The sequence below is a fragment of the Corylus avellana genome, chromosome 3 (assembly GCF_965113065.1).
Source record: "Corylus avellana chromosome 3, dhCorAvel1.hap1.2, whole genome shotgun sequence".
NCBI lineage: Eukaryota > Viridiplantae > Streptophyta > Magnoliopsida > Fagales > Betulaceae > Corylus > Corylus avellana.
The window spans coordinates 29,342,423-29,360,766 of record NC_142492.1 but is presented as its reverse complement, the minus strand read 5'-3'; the positions used below and the strand labels follow the sequence as shown (position 1 = coordinate 29,360,766).

General features: G+C 33.7%; 1 protein-coding gene across 1 annotated transcript; it reads right to left on the bottom strand.

Annotated features, from left to right (window-relative positions):
* Positions 1 to 1,489: 1,489 nt before the first annotated feature.
* Positions 1,490 to 6,633, bottom strand: LOC132175623 (monocopper oxidase-like protein SKU5). The gene is made up of 9 exons (XM_059587622.2): positions 6,119 to 6,633; positions 5,757 to 5,866; positions 5,398 to 5,668; positions 5,162 to 5,300; positions 4,357 to 4,723; positions 3,286 to 3,651; positions 3,099 to 3,177; positions 1,968 to 2,167; positions 1,490 to 1,870 (listed from the first exon to the last, which is right to left on the bottom strand). Exons 1-9 carry the CDS (start codon positions 6,257 to 6,259, stop codon positions 1,768 to 1,770), a joined length of 1,776 nt encoding a protein of 591 aa, XP_059443605.1. The 5' UTR covers positions 6,260 to 6,633; the 3' UTR covers positions 1,490 to 1,767.
* Between the last annotated feature and the right edge of the window lie 11,711 nt (positions 6,634 to 18,344).

Genomic DNA, 18,344 nt, shown 5'->3' with positions numbered 1-18,344 from the left:
CATTCGAGGTCAGACTCGGTTGGGCTGCTAGTATTATGAACGGTAGGTACACCTGTATTGTATTACAGGTCCCTCAGAACAGCGCCAATCCTGCTGAAAATTAGTAATATCTCGGATAGATCAGACAATTTGAACTATGACTTAATTCTCATAATTATAGCATATACTATATCTATATTGCATCCATGATAAACTGTCATCTCATAATGCTACGTGCGGTTTAACAACTAAGTTCATCATTCAAATGACATGTGCACCATATGCATTTTTACTCACTAAGTCGTCAGACTTATCCTTGTATTATTTTTTCTCTATTAAGAGGTCTGTGGTAGCTTTTTGGTTTCTCGTCAGATAGGCGTCATGATGGGCTCATGATGGCACCTTACAAAGTACTCTCTGGTTTCTCATCATCATGACGGGCACGTGACGGCATTTCAAAGTATGCTTCCTAGTTTCTCATCAGATGGAAGGTCATGACAAGCTCATAACTTGACTGAAGAATGAGCTCCTTGGTTTCTCAGATGGCTTGTAAAGACGAACACATGACGTGATTAAAAAATGCTCTCTGGTTTCTCGTTAGATGGCTCATCAAATGATACACAAGGCAGAGAATGAAGTAATGGCGTAAAAAGGGAGATCTATATTTGGTCGGAGACATTATTGCAAAGAAACAATTAAAATAGTTTTGGACTCATGGATTTAATTCCTAAAGGCTTAAAATGAATTAAAAGAGCATAGGGCCAACAGGATAAAACGAAGCCCTAGATAATTGGTGCTGTAATCGGAAAACAATGAAGGGTTCTGTTTCTTCCAACTATTTGGGAGCTCCTACTTGCCGGGATTTCAAATTCTATTTTAAGTGTACTTGTTTCTATGTTTGGACTCATGGATTTAATTCCTAAAGGCTTAAAATGAATTAAAAGAGCATAGGGCCAACAGGATAAAACGAAGCCCTAGATATTGGTGCTGTAATCGGAAAACAATGAAGGGTTCTGTCTCTTCCAACTATTTGGGAGCTCCTACTTGCCGGGATTTCAAATTCTATTTTAAGTGTACTTGTTTCTATGTTTATATATACATATATAATTTTAAGAAAACCGGTTGGAAAAGCTTTCCCTGAAGCTGAATGAGTATTTAAAATTGAAAATGAGAGGTGTGAGTAATCCTGAATCGCTCATAGAGATAAGAACATTGGGCTTGGGCCACTACATAAGGTGGACACGACCTTTGTTTGCTGGATATAAGAAGATTGGCAGAAAAAGAATGGGTCCAATTCTGTCAACGTCATGAAACATACATATAGACCCAAACACCTCCCCCATGCCAAATTTGTTTGCATCTTCAGGAATTTACCCTCAAGCTCTTTGAAAATCTTTTACCTCAAAAAATAACCACATCACATCTGGTCATAGCCATTTTGAAACAAATACACAAATAATAATAATAATAATAAATCAGCAGTTTAAAGTTCTACAAGTTCTCAAACTCATTAGGAAAGACAACTAAACTAGGTGGGAGGTCAAATTGTATTGCAAATTGATAAATTATAGATATTAAAAGAATGAAAGGTCCCAATAAACTAGAGGAAAAGCCGGGGGGGAGGAACATTTAGAACCCAAAAAAGAAGAGAAAAAAAGGCAGGTCAAAATCACAAAAGATTCGTATCAACAAGACTAATTTTACACAACTAAACACTCACTCAACCAGTCAACCACAACCCGAGCTAAGAAAAACCAACATAAGAGGGGGCACCCGAAACTAAAACAATTAGCGGAGGATGGAAATCGTAGCACAAACGATCATCAGCAGGGTTGAGAAGAGCTTTGATCTGTTTCCCATGACTGAAATTGCTGAAGATATATCTTGTGCCCTGCAAAAAGAAAAGCAAGTTCAAAAAAAAAAAAATCAGATTTGTTGTCTCAGATGAAATGGAGAGTGTTTTGCACAAATGAGTCACAGTTACATACTTCTGCATTTTGCTAAGGGCACCACAAAAGAGGGCATTGTCTGGAATGGGCAACTCAGTTTTGTTAGTGTCCTCCGGATTGACAACCCTGACATATGTTTCTTGGCCAAGATACCAAGAGTCAAGATTTTCTGTCCTGAGGTTCCAGACTCCAACATTGTCGAGGGATATCAAGATTGCAGTCCATGCTCCAGGATATACCTAGAAACAAGAGAGAGAGAGAGAGAGCATAACATAGGACCATTTTGAGCATGCACAAAATAGTAAGAAATAAGTTAAAAGACTTAAAAAGGGAGATTTTTTCTGATTTGTTTACTATAATATACTATATCATGTTCATCGCAGAAAATCTCCAAATTCATCTTTTATGAGTTTTGGGTATCAGCACTAACAAATGTTAGTGTTAAGGATATAAATCCTTGGTGATAAATATTGATTTGTATTCTCTAACAGTTACATTAACTTATACGATATGAGAGGGTGTTCGGAGTTGACAAAGTGATCCTGTTCCTGGACGGCCATATACCAAAATATTGACCAACAGCTTCTACAGTTAAAACTATTTAATCTCAAGATGAGGTTGTTTATAATCTAGTAACTACAGCACACAACACCAACATCAGAGGCCTATTCTGAGGAATCCCAACTGTCATTTAGTATTAAACCCTGAATGATCATTTTGACAGCAACAGATACAAAAACATGATTATGTTACCTCAGATATGAATGCCAATCCTAAACCCTAAGGGGTAGTTCAATCGGCTGGGGACTACGCCTCATGAAGATCGAATCTCTTATTCCCCTCCCTTTGGAGCCAATTACTTCTCAAAAAATAAAAGATATGCATGCCTGATCATTTTGACAGCAACAGATACAAAAACATGATTATGTTACCTCAGATATGAATGCCAATCCTAAACCCTAAGGGGTAGTTCAATCGGCTGGGGACTACGCCTCATGAAGATCGAATCTCTTATTCCCCTCCCTTTGGAGCCAATTACTTCTCAAAAAATAAAAGATATGCATGCCAATCCTCAAAAGGACACTAATTGCTAAATGTCAAGTTCTAAAGGTTTTTAACTTTTAAGAGGAACCAAATAAGACCCCAAGCATAATAGTGTAAAGTAAATACCTGCGCTGTGGCCCGGGCAATTCCATCCCACTTGTTATATGTGCCCCTGCTATTCTCCGTCCATTCACCATAATCCATCCTGTAATATATTGATCCAACTGCGGCTTTAAAAGCATGTTGAAAAATAAAAGACCCATCTATGGATATTGATATTATGAAGTAGAATATAAAAGTAACAGATCCCTACCCCACAACAAAAAATGCATATCCATTCATGTGATAGCTCTGCACCTTGGTGTCATTGTTCTGTAGTATGACTTCCATAAATCCCCTATATGTTCCATTAATAACTGATGCTTCCATCCGAGGTGGTCCTGTAAGTGGCCTAGTGGGGAAATCAAGCTTGTACACTCCCTTCACTTTGAACTGATCAGCAAGCCTGATTGGTGTAGAAGGATTGACATATGATACTCCACTTAGCGTTGTCCGTCGTTTCCCATTAATCATTACTGGAGGCTTGTTTTTCAACACATAAACATCAGTCACATTGATTGAGCCATATCTAAAAGAACCCTGCGGATTAGGGCGAGCGCCGCTAGCAGACACATTCCATCTGCAGAATTAATAAGACAATTAGCAAGTCATTTTCCACGAGGGCATTTGATTCTCAGCTGCTAGATCTGTGTTACGATACTCCGGCTCAGGCCGGTGAGTCAATTCCTTGAAAAAAAACTATAATCCAAGTTAGAGACAAAGTCGGTCAGGTTATTACGGGAATATTCTAATTGAGCCACCTCCATGTGCATCCTATTATCAACTTTATTTTAGCACGAATTTTTGTTGGTAGCATAAAGTGACAATAATTACCTGTTAGTGGATGGATATATGGGGCCAAGGATTGGAGATAGAAGCAACAGAAGATGATGTCTATTAATGCTTGGCCACAAGGTTCAGGACCATACAAAAAAAGGACAGATTTTTCATGTGACAAAAATGGCCACATTGCATCACATTTTGTTGAAAATTTTGATAACGGAATTCTAAAAATGAGTTAAAATTGGAAACCGATTCACAGAAGTATACCAAAAATTCTCTTATCCAAAGTTTGAGCTATCATTTGGGCTGATCTGATAACAATTCTATTCAGCCATTCACAACTTCAAAAAAAATTATAGAAGTATAAGCAATTTCTGAACTATCTGCTCATTTTTTTCTTCCAAATTACTTTGAGTGACAATTTAAGAGATAGGAAGACAGAAACACGTATAACATTAACAAGAAAAATGTGCTTATGCAGTTAATCAAGATGTTAACAAACCTGATGGATCTTGCTTGGTTCATAGAGAAAGTCTTGTCAAATTCATCATTTGGTGAGTCTGGGAGGGGGCCTTTTGCCTTTCCTTTGGAATTGGTGTAATGCAAGATGGCAACACCAGTAACTCTTTTCCAGAGTGATTCATTTACGAACCTAGCGCTTGCTACAATGTAGTAATCTGTACTTGCATTCTGATCCATGGTTACCAAAAATGAATAAGATTGTCCCACGTGTATATCTAAGCTAGTATAATTCTGTTGCACTGTATATGATCCCTCTGTCTCAGCTAGAAGCAGATTATGGTTCTGGATCCTGAAATTGAGACTAGTTGACACTCCCACATTGTGTACACGAAGACGGTAAGTTTTCCCTGTCCAAAATCATGATGTTAAAAACGTTTAAATAACTCAAACACGGTAAAAATAAAAAAAATAAAAAATAATAATAATAAAAATAAAAAAATTCATCTCCAATATATACATTTGGCATGATACAATAGCTCAAGTCCAAAAATGATACAGAGCTGTGCTTAGTAGTCTGACCATTATAGTCGAATTATGCGAACAACTCACTATAAAATGGTATAATCAACATAATTTGAGCACTCTGCAGGTTTCTATGTCCTAATTAAGAAATCCAATGCACTACCTGAAATGAGGTTCAAACTCAAAAAACCATCATTCTAATGACGTCGTGACTCAGCCATATGGGCACCAATTAAAACACCATGTTCTGATTTGCTAGAACTAGGCGATTTCGTATCAAGTAGAAAACTAAAAATAGATAGATCCTATGCTAATCATGTCACCTGGGTGGACTTCAATTGTTTCATAATCAATGCCATCTGGGACAAGTGTATCGTTATATCTGTAAGGACCTTTCCCGTTAATAAGAACTCCATCTGGCATTCCAAGATCTTTCCCTGCATCAAGAGCCTTCCTCAAAGCCTACATTGCAAAAAGAACAAGCATCAATCATACACGCAAAATTTTAATATCTAAACCATAATAATAGGGGAATTCTGATTATTCAATAAACACTAACCGTATGGTTCCGGGTGTACCAATCACCAATTAAAATGGTTATATCCCCATCTGGGGTTGCAAAAGGAATAGGAATTATGGCCCGGTTATTAATAACAAAGCCGCCATACCCTCCAGACGCTCTCTGGAAATTGAGAGAAGGAAAATAGAAGAAGCTCCCAATCTGATCCTTGACCTGAAATTGATAAGTCCAGTTCCACTTTGAAGGAATAGGACAATTCGTACCCAGGACTCCATCTTGCCATGAACTACGCCGCTGCTGAATCCCGGACCTGTGACATCCACCAAAGTACATACACTCGATCACCAAATCTATAAATTTTAGTATCAAACTCCATGGGAAGTTACAGTAAATCCTACCAAGTAATGAGGAGACTCTCGTCCAATTTGTTCCGAACATTGACAACGACATTGTTGTTAGTAGTGACATTAATATTAGGACCTGGAAACTTGTCATTAATAGCGATAACCTACAAACAATGCAGATACAGGACCGTAAAGCTCAAAGCTCAGTAGCTGATAACACGAAACAGTACAACATTAGGCTCAGAAAATGAAAATACACGCACATGTTGTAGATCTGGCGCTAAAAATTCAAACTTTATGAAATCTAAAGCCAACCCATTTGTCATCAATAAACATTAAACCGACCCAAATGAAAAAATTAAGTGAAAGTAGAGAGAGAAAGTAGATATAGAAAGAAAGAGATCTGTGAAACAGACCTGTTGAGGTACACCCAGAGGCGAGGCAGTAATGTAGGAGACCACAAAATCATAGTTCACAAAAGGATCCCCAGCAAAACACAAGCTCACAAACAAGGTAATGTGGATGAGGAACACTGATAAAAAGCTAAGAAAAGCCATTTTTGAGACCTTTGAATTCGTGTGTTGGAGATTTAGAGCCAATCTTTGTCTAGCTTTTCTGTGATTTACATTATCAGAAAGAGAAAGGAGTAACCAGAGCCGCTAGAGAGAGAGAGAGAGAGAAAACGGCTCTATTTTCAGTCTACTTTAGGTGTCCGGTTGGTGGGTTTTTTGGGGCTAGTTGAGAAAGTCTTGTGTGTGTAGGGGTGTATGAGAATAAAGAGAGAAAAGGTACTTTGGTTGGTGTTTTTTTAAGATTGATTCCAGGCTTTTGTCGGTCACCGGTCGTGATTCATACGGTCGGAGCACGAGAGAGAGAGAGAGAGACAGAGAGAGAAGGGAGTGACAGCCAGTAGCCAGTTCACACTTCCAGTACCTTCACTCGCCACACACACAAGTCCACGTATAATAATATATATGTATGCTTTTAAATTTGACTGTTGTCCGTCTCCAGATTTCAACTGTCATTAAAAACAAAACAAATAAATTACAAAATTTTAAAAATAAAACAAAACAAATAAATTACAAAATTTTAAAAATAAAATAAAAAAGAAAATAGTTTCTCAACGTTCAGATCTCTGTGAAAGCTGCAAATGATTGCCAGCCGTTTGCCAATGTTCACGCGTGGACCCCTACTCATAAATCACCATGCAGGCTCCCTTTAGATTACTGTAGGACCGTCCAACCTAACATCTCCCCCCATGAATTATGCTATTTTTCGTACTTGTTTATAAAAAATACATATACCTCTTAAATTATCAATTTATTATTATCAATGTCCTTTTAAATTATGAACTATGTCAATGTCTTCCCTACACTATTAAAATAATGTCAATATATCTCTTAATTACAAAAATATCTTTCATAAAATTAAAAAAAAATTAAAATTATAACAAAAAACTAAAAATAATAATAATAAGAGAATCATTTTAAATTTTATATTTTTTTAAACAATGAATTTTGGTTTTTTTAACTTATAAAGATATTTTTGTCAACCTTGAAGGACATTGACATTGTTTTTGTAATTTTTAGGAAATAAGATTCTCTCCATTTTATTTTGGACTAAAAAAATATTAAGTTTATGGCTAGAATTTCTACAAATAAAACATTTGTCCACTAACAAAAAATAATAATAAAATATTATTTCATCTTTTATATATATAAGGGGTGATTGGCCACCCCATTGGGAGTGGTTGGGCCAACCCAATTGGGGGCTAGGGTGGCTTCGGCCACCCCCTAGACCGCTGATCTGGGGGGTGGCTCCAAGGGCCAAACGAAAAATTTTTTTTTTCTTTTAGATTTGGCCCTTCGGGGTGGTTCGAGGGTGGCCAACCACCTCATATTTTTTTTTTTTTAATATAAAAATAATATTTTATTATTATTTTTTGTTAGTGAACAAGTGTCTCATTTGTGACTCTAAAATTTCTAAGAAGAAATCATAACTATGAACTGGATATTCTCCAATTTTAAGTGGACCGGAGAGGATCCTGTTCCAATTTTTAAAGGGCATTGATACAGATGGTAGTTTGAAGATGTAAACTTAATCATGTAATTAATGTTTTAACAATCATTTTTATATGTAGGCTTAAACTCTCTTTTATTATGTAAAACCCAATACATAAAATATTTAATTAAAACAAATAGAATTGATGAAGTCATGGTTTGAATTCATAATCTTTAACTTTAATAATATGTTAAATTACAACTTATCCAAAAATTTAAACAAATAAAAAAATATATATTTAATTATTTAATCATACTTTTAACTATAAATAAGTATAAAGAATAATATTAATTCTCTCATATCCATAAATTGTATATTGGTGAATTCTTCCTCGTTAATAAATAAATAAAAATCCTCAAAAACGTATTAAGAAACATACGAAAGACCGTTGAAGCACTCAAGTTTATTTGTGTTATCCGATAGTTGTACGAACGAGAAACAGTTGAAAGTTTGAAACAATCAAATGATCTTGTACAAGATTCCTCTTTGTTATTTAAAATAAAAAAAATAGAAAAAACAGAATAACTAAATTACCGTTTGATTCCTCCGATGGTGCAATATGAAACCTCCTGAGTTTGACTAAACATTGATATCTTTTGTTGAAAGTTTTAACCTCGAGATGCCAAATGTAAATAAATAAATAATTTAATAATTAATTAATTTATTGTAGCTAGGGAAGAGTGCGGTATGTATACTTTTTGGGCGTGGCAGAAAAGCAGGCAGGACCCAACGGCAACGGATAAGCCTCCAACATGTTATGAGGTGGAGTTGGAGGTGGAGGTGGAGGCTACTCATTACCCACCTGGACTGCCAGTCTGCCACGCCAGATTTTTTTTTTAAAAAAAAGCTTTTGCCATCTTTGCTAAGGGGTCCATATATATATTTATATATATATATATATACATTAAAGGCTTATCTGTACAAGAAGTGTTAAATAAAATGAACCACATGTCTATAGTTACTAATGCTTATATTACTAATCACAATTTAACCCAATAAAAAATTGTTGATTTGCTTTCTACTGGTTTTTCTGGAACTCTCAAGAATTGGTGGGACAAACACCTCACTGAAAAATCTTGAGAAACAATTAGAAAAACTGTCAAAAAAGATGAAGATGGTTTACTAATATTTGATGAACAACGTCGCACTGGTGAACCTGATAGTGTTAACACATTAATCTATACTATCATTAAGCATTTCATTGGAACACCATCTAATATTACTTCTCGCATCTCTGATTTCTTGAATAATTTTCGTTGTCCTACTATGTCTGATTATTGATGGTATGAAGATGTTTTTCTTTCTCGTGTTATGGTTAGATCTGATAATCAGAATCCTTATTGAAAAGAAAAATTTATTGATGGATTACCTTTATTATTTTCTCACAAAGTATATATATATATATTTTAAATATTATCTATTTATATACTGATTGTAATTAAATATTGGGATTATAATCAAATCAACATTACCTTATAAATAGAGACCTTTGTATTGTAGACAAAAAAAATTAATAAGCACAATGTAACCCTAAGGGGTATTTCAAGTGGTGGACGTAGGTATCTAAGACCGAACCACTCATAAAGTTTTTTGTGTTCCTTTTCTATATTGCTTCCGCTCATATTTCCGTATCATCATAATTTCAACATATGCTTTTCTATTCATTTTCTCATTTCTCAAAATCATTTTTCCTGTCCCAAAGGGGTAGCTCAATCGGCTGTGAACCTCGTCTCATGAAGTGGAGGTCACTAGTTTGAATCCCCCCTCCTTTTTCCCTTATTCAGTTCCTCACCTCATAAAGCTCGTAAAGTAGCGTGGTCACTCTTCCAATTAATAACAATTTATTTCTTGTAGAGCAGGATATACAAACTGATAAGTTAGCCAATAAATAATGAAGCATGCATCCATTTGATTCATTCTAACTTCTTCACTTCATTACAACTTGTAGAAAAACATGATCAAATCTAATGATGAAAGCGGCATATCATCCAATTCCTAAAAATTTAACGTATCTTAAGAATAATAATAAAAATAAACAAACAATTCTTTTTTTTTTTTTTTAGAAAAAAAAAAAAAAAGAAAAAAAAAAAGAGAAGTTGCCCTTCACAACCCTCCTTCGGCAGATGAGGGTGAGCTAATATTACCTGGTAACATTTACAACATCTATTTTATAATTGGTTTTCTTTTTTAAAAAAAAAAAATAAGAAAAAAAATCACAAAAAATTATTTGCAGTAACTTTCATATATTGAGACAAGAGTTACAATAACTTAAGAGTTACAATAACTCAAAAAATAAGAGTTATAAATGATAAATTAACTTTATTATTGTTAATGTGAAAGTATAAAAGACTTGTAACGTTCATACTTTTTCTCTATAAATAGAGCATTGTAAACAGTCAAAAATATATCAAGAACATATGTAACTAAAAAAATGCTTTAATGTGTGAACATAGATCATAAGCCGAACCACCTTAATTCTCTGAATCTCTATTCCTTGTTCTCATTTCTCTTACTTAAATTATAAGTTCTATTATCCTATAAGTTCTATAAACTTTGGATAAACACAACGTATTTCTGTCCTCTCTCCTCGTCTCCCATCTCCCTTTGTCTTTCTTTTTGAAAATCAGTCATTAAAACCTACCTAATAGATCCTACTTGAATGGCTGATTTTGGCATGCATCCAATAAATAAATTAAACGGATAATGACACGTATTGGCGCAATTGCAAACAACCTAAATATAAGAAGCAATGTATTGGTGGTTGAAGGCTGTGTGGGTGGGCCAATTGTGAAAAAAAGAGAAGCCCCATCCGAAAAGTGGGTCAAATAAAAAGAAAAAAAAGATTGTGTGGGTCATTTCACATCAACTACATCACATGTAAAGGTGATAATTTCAATTTTCAATTAACAAGGGAAAGTCCAGACATGCCTCATGCCTGTAGGCTGTAACCCAAAACAAAAGTGTCCAGACACGCCAACTCACTCATGACCGCACGGAGAGAGGGAGAGAGGTAAAGTCCAAAATGTCTGTAAGGCTGCAACCGAAAACCAAAGAAAGAAAAAGGTCATGACATGCCAACTCACTTCGTTCCAACCCATGTCAAGTGTCTCAACTTCTTTTTTTGGAGTTTTGTTCTAAATTCTAATAATAAATAAGTATTTTGGTTATTTAATAAATACGTAATTCTGTTTTTAATTTTCGCCCATCTTTACATGTCTAATTTGATATTCTCTCTTTTTTATCATTATTTTATTCTCACCACCGGTCGCATTTTTTCTATAAATATAGATTATTTGTATGGTAAATAATTAAGTAATAAGAACATTATGTAGTCATTTGGAGTTTTTTTTTTTTTTTTTTTCCTAGGGGTGGTTGTAATGTATCTAACAACAAACCACCCAAAAGTACGTTGTCTTTATTTTCTTTTATTCCGCTATTGTCTTTAATTTTCTATTTTATTATGAGTTTCCTCATAGTAGCAAAGTCATTGGCTAACAATAGTGTTCGATCCCAAATGCCTGTGTTAACTCTAACCAGTGTTTTATCCCATTTTTTGGCCATGCCTTTCTCTCAAACTCTCACAACCATTTAATTTTCTCTTTTTTCTTTTATTTTATTTTATTTTTTTTTTTTTAAAAAAAAAGAACTATTCCACCTATTGAACGGACTTTATCGGAAATTGAAAAAGCTCGCCGCCTACCCGCCATTGGTTAGGTAGTGTTGGGGTGGTGTGGGCTGATACTCGGCCGCCAGGAGATAGACTTTTTTTTTTTTTTTTTTTAATACTTTTTTGTTTGTATTTTTTCTTTAGGACTATAATTGAGACTTCACATGGTTTTTGTTAAAAAATTGACCAAAAAATAGATGGAATGATTTATTTGAAATTCAAGCATAGAGTTAATTGCAAAAATTAAAAAGCCAATTAATAATTTGATGCTGTCCTAAAATTCATAATAATAAGTTAATATTTTCACCAAAATTTAGTTAGTAATGGTTTTAAGCAAATACAATTTTTTTTTTCTTGATAGACTAGATAGTCCCATTTTCTATGTTGAAGAAAACAGTGTGAAGTGATTAACTTCCCACTTCAAACCCTAGAAAAATATATTTATAAAGACAAGGAAACCTACCCTTAAAAAGGTCATCAATTTGAATAAGGAATGTTATTATCTTGCTTGGACTATTGTCGATACCTTAATTTATTTGATTGTCATACAAGTGAAGTAACAATATAAAATTGATTAGGTTGCTTATACTCTTATACAAATGGGTTATAAATATCAATTAATTTAACTATATAAAATTGATTCAATTACGTATTTGTTTGCATGAGCCTTTGGTGAAAGGTAATGAAATGAACACAAATTACGTGAACTCAATCGGCGGAAATCTGGCCGCGATTGGCTCCAATTGCCAAATCACGACGAGAGATTTGTTTAAAGAAATAACTTAGGTGGACAACTTTTTCAACTTTTGGCTTTGATTAAATAAACAAATCAAAGATATTCGGCCGCTATTGACTTGGCTCCACCCCACCCTACCTCATCAAACTATTTTTTATTTTTTTATTTTATATTATTTTTGAATTTTGATGAGACAATTTGGTGAAAGTGAGTATTGTTAATTAGGAAAAAAAAAAAAAAGTGAGTATTGTTCACTTATGTATTGAATAAAAAAATAATTTTTCTCTCTCCATTTTTGTTTTTTGTTTTTCTCTCATCCTTTAATAGCTTGAAAAAAAAATCTTTGAAAAATAATATTTAAATGAAATAGTGAAAGTTGATTGTTAAAATAGGGAATAAATGTAAAATTGGTCCTTATAGTTGTCTAAATTACAAATCACTCCATGATGTATAAAAAATAATTTATAGGTCATCAAGGTATGCCAAAATAACAATTTACTCCATAAAATCAATTTTCATTAAGTAACTTAGCAAAATCTGTCGTTTTGCCACATTATACTCAATAAAAACGCAACATATGTTGTTATTAATTTCTGACTTTTAGAAATGACAATTAAGATTTTTCACATCATTTTACTACACCACCTAAGATTACATATCAGCCATCATTCCACGTCATACAACTATAGTAAATTAACTTAACCTCTTATATCCTCAAAATTTTACCCCTTGCGTAACCCTCCATCATCTTCATCTTCGCTGGCCACTTCACAAAATACGACCGTCAAATTCTTGAAAAATTCACACAAATCATGGCGAAGAAAATGAAAATGAGGGAGAGTTACTTAACGAAAATTGATTTTAGAGAGTAAACTGTTATTTTGGCCTACCCTAAGGACCTATAAATTATTTTTTATACCACAATGGGTGATTTATAATTTAGGCCAACTACAGGGACCTACAAATTATTTTTTATACCACATGAAGTGATTTGTAATTTAGGCCAATCACAAGGACCAATTTTGCATTTATCCTTTAAAATAGTGAGACTACTGAGAGGTGCTCTAAAAAAGTGAGTAGTTAAAATAGAGAAAATTGTACTTTTGGTTATTTTGGTAAGGTTGCTAATAATGCTCTTAGTAGCCTCACTAAACTAGTTTTTTTTTTTTTTTTTTGGCTATTTTGATGAACTTACTTAAAATCACAAAAAAGCACTTTCCAATAGCCTCATCAAAGAACGAAGAGTACTCACCAAATGAATGAAAAATAATAAAATTTTTCTCTTTCCCTCCATATTCTTTGTTATATTATCCCTCTCTATAAATTTTATTTCTTTCTCAAATGATATGATTTGAACATATGCATTTGATTCATAGTTATTCTAAATGGATTTTTTTAATTATTAATTTTCTCCATGCTAATCTTATAATGTAATTAGATCTCTCAAGAAGAAGGTTTTATGTGAAGAGGGCTAACGCCAAACTTAACGCACGCTGGGTCTACAAAGAGTAGTGGGCTCCTGAACTTCAAAAGGCCCAGTTTTGAGCTTTTACAAATGTTTAGAATTTTTTATGAGTTATATTTATTAGAATTGAAAAAAGAGGGTTATCTAATAACACAAAGGCAAACAAGTAAAGAAAGAAAAAAAAAAAATGGAATAAAATATATAAATAGTAAAACAAGAAGTATAGTTTAATTTGCAGAGGACATAAATTTTTTTCAAATTAGTCTGGAGGAAATATCCTCTAACTCATGTAAAATAGTATTTTTTTTTTTTACATGTTCACACAAGAGGGGGAGGTAGGATTCGAACTAGTGACCTCCACTTCATTAAGCGTGGTTCCCAACCGATTGAGCTACTTCTTGAGGACCATGTAAAATAGCACAGTGTCTATAAACATTTAAAATGTACGTTAAATTTTTAATCTCATTAATAGCAGTTTACTAATTTAGACTAAATTTAATGTGCCTTTTGAATGTTTATAGATACTTGGCACTATTTTACATGGGTTAAAAGATATTTTTTTCAGACTGATTTAAAAGAAATTTCAATCCATTTGCCAATCATTATTATATTGTCCTTGATTAAGGAAGCCAAAATACGAAGTTGAAGGATGGAGTATACGTTACATCAAAAAAGAATAGAAAAAAAAAAATTGACAAATGGTTACATCAAAGTAAAACTTTAGAGGATTGGCAGGTGGAGGAGTATAGGCACAGTTTGTATTTATCTAAAAAACTAAACTTTCAATATTCTTAGTTTTTATATTACATCAATAATTTTTTATTATTATTAAAATAAAAAAAATACTACAAAACAATGTTTTATTTAATTTTTTTTTTTTCATAATAAACATTCTTACTTTTTTCTCACATCAATTAATTTTTGTTACGGTACTTGCTCACTGAACACTAATTGACCAATGCCAAACGGAGCCTAGGTTTCTGATCCGTTAGATAGGGAATGCCAAGCATTCAATTGCTCTTCGTGAAGCATTTTTGCTTCGTCAGCCGAATGAATAGAGTTAAATCAAATATCTGATTATAGTTCCAAATAATAATATATAATGGGATTCATATAATGTGCCTTCCCATGTTACGGGGCTTCAAGTCTCTCTGAACAATTATCAAAAGAATGAGTTTCATCTATTATATGGGTTTTGTAAGAGTACTAGCAATAGATGTCTTATATGGTATTCTCTTATGTTTAGGAAAATTTTCAAAAAAAGCACAAAAACTTATTCATATCAGATTTTTTACATTTAACCAATTCTCAAGAGTTGCTACAGTATCTCCCAGTACCTAGAGAACCAAAACTGATTTTCTATACATTATTTTAATATAAACATTTCTCTTTCTTCTCTATTCTTTCATCTTTTTGTTTTTAATTGTGAATTATGTTGGGATTTTGTGAAAAAAGTAATGATAGGTAGGAAACTTGTATTTTGTAAAGAAATAATATTTTAATAGTATAAGGAAATGTAAGGGAAACTATTGTGAAATATATTTTTATAGAGAAGCAAAAAGTAGTTTTGTGCTCTAAACTTATGAAAAATCAAATGGAAGTTGCTGCTAATGCTCTAAACACCCAGTTTGTTAAATTTAGGTTTGTTAATTAAAGAATTTTAGAACATGTTTGAGATTGTGTTAGAGAACTTAAAAAATACTTTTAGTACTTAAAAAGATGTGACAAACAAACTCGGACATGTTTAGTAAAAAATTATAAAAATATATTTTTTTTAAAAAAATTACTTTAAAAATAGCAAAAACACACTTTTGACAAAGCTTAAAAATGAAGTTTTGCTATTTTTTTTTTTTAAAAAAAAAATAAAAATTAAAAGCCATATTTTTCAAACATAATATCAAACATGCTCTTAGAGGTGTGAAGGTAAAAAATAGAACACATAGAGCATAACTAATGTAACTACTGTTAATGCATGATATTAAAATTTTGAAAATCATTAGAATTAAATGTAAAAACCTAAAACGTACGTTGTATAAGGACATCAATTTCATGATGTCATGGTTGGGGCATAAAGATAACAATGCGAAGATCGCATGGATGAGTTGAGAGAAATTAGGGTGGGCAAAGGATTGTGGGGGTATGGGATTCAGAGATCTGGAATGCTTTAATTTGGCGTTGCTAGCTAAGCAAGGGTGATGGCTTGTGCAAAATCTAGAAACTCTCGTGGCTAAAATTTTCGAGGAAAAGTATTTTCCCAACAATAATTTTCTTCACTCTTCTCTGGGAAGAAAGCCATCTTATGCATTGAGAAGCATTTGGACTACAAAGAAGTTGCTAAGTGAATGGATGATGTGGTGAGTGGGTGATGGTAATCTCATTCATATTTGGCAGAACAGCTGGATCCCGACGCCATCAACTTATTGTATACAGTCATCGGTGCGTCTCCTAGATCGTGATGCAAAAGTGAGTGCTCTCATTGATGATGCCACCAAATGGTGGAATGCACCACTAATTTAGGAGATTTTTACCACGGAGGAGGCCGAAGTAATCTGTCGATTCCTATATGCTCGAGACAACAAAGTGATCGTTTGATGTGGGTTGGCACAAGGAATGGGGACTTTTTCTGTCGAAGTGCTTACCATTTAGCTAAAGGCCAACTAGAGGGGCTTGGAGGTAGTTGCTCGAACAGGGAACCCATCTCACAATTGTGGAAGAAAGTTTGGCAAGTGAGGAGTCCCAGGGTGGTGAAATCGTTTTTTTGGAAAGCATGTTGGGAACGCGTATGCAAATCGAGTATTTGCGCAACGGAAAGGAATCGTATTCTCATGCTTAAGAATTCTTTATGAAGAACATATGAAGAACGAGTGGCTATTTACCTTAGGCTCTAAACAAGTTCATACAAACATAGTAAAACATGATATTATGAAAATAAAAAAAACAATGGGTGCTTCTAAAACATTTGAAAACCTCTTCTTCCATCTAAGGAGAAATGGTACACAAGCCTAGCATAGTATCTTTAAAACTTGAAGAAAAACAAGAATAACAACAAAATAACATAAATGCTTAGTGAATGATCAAGAGTTACCTTGAAGATGGCAGTAACCCCCAAAACCTTCTCTTTCCTCTCAAGAAAATCTCATCTCACTCGAGGGTTAGTGTCTCAAGTGTAAGGAGAGGCTTAGGGATGGAGGGGAGGTATTTATAGGGGTAGACATGCGTGCTCCATCCTGCAAGATGGAGAATAAGTTAAAAATGATTTTCAAACTATTATCGAACATTTGGTACTATTGGGCAACATTTGGGGTACTATTACACAAAGGTTTTAGGGTTGCAGGTGGAATGTTTAGTCAATACCCCGTGGGTCAAACTTTGGTCAATTAACGTTCGATGTGGTCCCCTGCTGAACGTTCGCACTAAGGACATGGTCGAACGTTCGGTGTGGTCCCCTCCCAAACGTTCAACCAGAGAGTTAGGGTTGGGTTTTTAGGGCTATTTTTAAATGAGGGTTTGATTAAAGGATAAGACACTTCTTTGAGGGTTATAAAAAGGTTTTTCTAAGATCAATTGAACAATTGCTTTTTGATAAATCATTCTTTGGTAATTTTTGGGCATCACAATTATGGTTGGGTTTTTTGGGCTATTTTTCAAATGAGGGTTTGATTAGGGGATAAGACACTTCTTTGAAGGTTATAAAAAGGCTTTATAGGCTCAAGTGAACAATTGCTTTCCAATAAATCATTCGTTGGTAACTTGGGGCATCACAGGCAATGCCGTCTTTTATGAGGCTAAGGTTTTGTCTCTAGAGCGCTCATAAAACTGGGATATCGACACAAGGCCAATTCGCGTGTCGGCTTAAAAGAACTACCCAAAGAGAAGAAAAAACATGTGTAAGGTATGTCTGGTTAGTCAAATAGGATAGTTGGTTCAAAGTTTATCTTCCATGTTATATATATATATATATATATATATTATTTTGTGTCTTGTGAATTTTTTTAAATGGAAGGTTTTAAAGATCATTGAATAAAAAGAGTCCCACATTAAAATAAAATAAAAATTTTAAAAATTTGAAAAAAAAAAAGAAAGAGAGAAAGTGTAGTTGGCATTTATAAGGTCCAACAAACTCTAAGCCTTTAGAAATGCTTGGGTGTATACACTTGTGTGTATACCCTAGTATGGTGTGAAGCACCGGATGCGGGCACACATGGCGTGGGTTGTAGGGCGCTAGTGGCACTTTTGTGGCGCCTTGATGGCGTACTTGGCGCTTAGCATGAAGCATTGGAGCTTGGATCGATCTGACCATGACCATTCATTTTTGGACAGTTAAGATCATTCGATCTAGTTGTTTGATCTGGACCATAGGATGCTTTTTAGGTAGATTCAGTGGTTGGATTTACTGGACCGTGATTAAAGTTAATCGTAAGATCAAATCAACTTTGATCTAACGATTGAGATTAAATAATTAAGATGTAACAGTTATAATTAAATAATTGTTGATAATTATTTAATCTCAATTATTAGAATTAAGTGTATGTTAAAAAGAAGTTTATTACTATTAGATTAGCAGTTTATGACGATTGAAAAAGCAATTTATTTTTGAAATTATATGACTGCAGTTCAATGTTGAAAAACACATAAAATTAGAGTCTTTGTCGCTTGACAGAATAAAAAATCTGAGAGTGCAACTAAACTGCAGAAATTTTTTGGGCATTGTAT